We start from the raw sequence: 2,653 nt of genomic DNA on the forward strand, positions 1-2,653 counted from the left end.
ATGGCAACGTCATTTTGTTCAAACTCTATCCGACCCCACCATCTTCACTGTCCCCGGGCCTTTGGAGCTAAATTTCGCGACTGCGGCCCGCCGGCTATAAGCTGAGTTTGAGACCCCTGTTCTATATGTAGATGACGTAAACCTGCAATGAATTTCCATGTTCTACTTAGCTGCTGGCGTAAGGGATTCTTTGTTGATATACTCACTAACGTGCAATTTTTTAGCATTTTTTCTTGAACGAGAGAACATGTGCAACACAGAAATGTCTCAGACGTATTGCGTAGCTGCACGAAGCATCGCAGGACACCGGCGCTATTCGCGCTATTGCCGCTTATAGCTCCCTTTACGTAGCGATTAGTAATAAGAAAAATATTTAAGAAGGCCTAAAACCGGAAAACAAATATAAGTAAAATAGAGAGGTGGTTGTTTATCAAGCATTCACATTGAATGAGTACAGAAACACGATAAGACGGCGCCCTTAACAGCTATGATCACGAAGTATCGTCAACTTACCTGTTGAGACGAGGCCCGTAGCCAAAAATTTATTCGGGGGGGGGGGGGGGGGGCACTTGCTGAAAACCTTGACTATTTGAGAAAAACACGCATTTTCATTATTTATTTTTGGTATAACCACCTACTTCACCTTAGCCGCCCCGCCCCCCCCCCCGGCTAAGGGCTTGGTTGAAACAATGTGAAATTCAGTGCCTATGGAAAATTGCCTGAAACGGCTCGTTGGGACCGTCATGAGTAAAATGGAGCATTCAGTAAAACAACGTTTCTCGAATCCCCTTCCTAACATCTTTAAGATGGCTCTTCCATTTTTATAACGCAAACTAAATTTCGCTATTTTCTTAAGCGGCAAGTAGAATATTTTGTACTGTATACTTAAGGCACGCCCACATAATAATATATTTGTTTTCAAAATCGCCTTGGCAACGTGTAAATGTGTAAACAGTAGTAGAAATAAAGCAGACAGTTAGAAGAATAAAGCAGAAATCTTTTTTTGGGAGCGCGTTACAAAAGACATACTGCAGTGACCAGACCGGAAAAACAGTGCAGAGACCTAGGTAATGTATGTGACGCAAAATTGCAGCTAAGAAAGCACTTGTGCCTTGTGCTAATAATCAAATTATGATTTCATAAATTCTTTGAATAAATGCAGGTGGAAGTAAAAAATACTATACGCCAAGATATTTCTGTTAGGTAACGCTTGCTCTATTGATCTAGCATCAGTACCTGTGGTGGTAAAGTTGTTAGAATCTTATTTGCATATAAGTTAATTCATTGCATGCAAGTCAAACTTATATTCTCGACATCTTTTAAATCGTTAATATGTAAAATCCACGCGACGCAAAGCAACCCCATTCTTGCACGCATCACATTTCGTTACGGATCAAGACCGCAAAAGAATATGCAATAACGACACTGTAACAACATCAGAATTTGCGCGATAGACGTCGCACGCAGTGGAGTACGCGGCGCAGGACAGTGGTTATGAGCAAGTGTAGCGGCACTGGAGCAACTAAAAAGAAAATAAATCGAGAAAACAAAAGGTACGTGGGCTGGGCGTAGACGTGCGCGTGCTTGTTTTTCTAATCTACCCTCACTGGACGACTCTGGCGTAAAAATAATGTCACTGCCCTTAGACTTATTCAGATCGCTTAGTCGCACCAGTACCAGCTTGAGAAGCGGAGTTTGGCCAGCGATTATTGTTTCGCACGGCTGTGTTGCGATAGAAGTATCTTGTATCTTAAGATACACGATACATTATCGAATGTATCGGAAATACAGATACAGATACTCGTCTTTCGAGACGTATCGCGATACAGATACAAGATACCCAAAGTGTATCTAAGATAGTATCTAAGATACAAGTATCTTCGATACTGCCCAGCACTGGGCATAGGTCTCAGTGTTCCCGCTCTGCAGGCAGACATGTATATACGTCACGGCGCCTGTACAACTGCGCGATTACACACAACCCGGAAACATTAGACAGTACAAACACTGCATGCAAGAAGAGGAAGCAGTACAGACCCAAACAGAGTCAAAGGGAACCTACGCTTCTGTTTGTTATGTCCCGTTCCCTATTCTTGCGTGCTCTGTTAATACTCTCCACAGGATCCATACCGATTTGCTCAAGCTTCAACTCTTTCAACCGAGAAACCAATCGTTCTCGACAAATGTGATGAACCTCAGAGCTTTCGTATATTGCAGAGACCGCGAGGGAAAAAAGAGTGAGGCGAATGGTATGCTGCTTCACGGGCAGTCTTGCTTACCAGGGTTGTTTGCGTGACGTAAGGCTCCTTCTCCTATAGTTTCGTTTTACTTCCCTTCATGCGACAGGTGTGCGCAGGGCTCCCTCTTTTCATCCTTCTGGTAAAAATTATAATTACTAGGGTGTTACGTGCCAAAACCACGATGTGATTACGAGGCACGTCAAAACGGGATAATCCAGATTCACTATGACTACCCGGGGTTCTTTAACGTGTATCTGTATCTAAATGCACGGGTGTTCTTTCCTGTCGTCCCCATCAAAACGCTGCCGCCGTAGCGCGAAATTGAACCCGCAACCAACAGCACAACACCCTGTAACATCTGCTAAAGGTTTCTAGTCCACATTGTCTAGACACCAGTCTACGGTAGAAGCTTA

General features: G+C 43.5%; 1 protein-coding gene across 1 annotated transcript in view; it reads right to left on the bottom strand.

Moving 5' to 3' along the window:
• Window positions 1-1,215: 1,215 nt before the first annotated feature.
• LOC119381960 (ubiquitin-like modifier-activating enzyme 1) overlaps window positions 1,216-2,653 on the bottom strand; it is a 9,373-nt gene continuing 7,935 nt past the window's right edge. The window contains exon 3 of the mRNA XM_049412951.1: window positions 1,216-1,236. Coding sequence (XP_049268908.1) covers window positions 1,216-1,236 — 21 coding nt within the window. The remainder of the gene's footprint in view (window positions 1,237-2,653) is intronic.

This window comes from Rhipicephalus sanguineus, chromosome 2 (assembly GCF_013339695.2).
Source record: "Rhipicephalus sanguineus isolate Rsan-2018 chromosome 2, BIME_Rsan_1.4, whole genome shotgun sequence".
In the NCBI taxonomy this organism is placed as follows: Eukaryota; Metazoa; Arthropoda; class Arachnida; order Ixodida; family Ixodidae; genus Rhipicephalus; species Rhipicephalus sanguineus.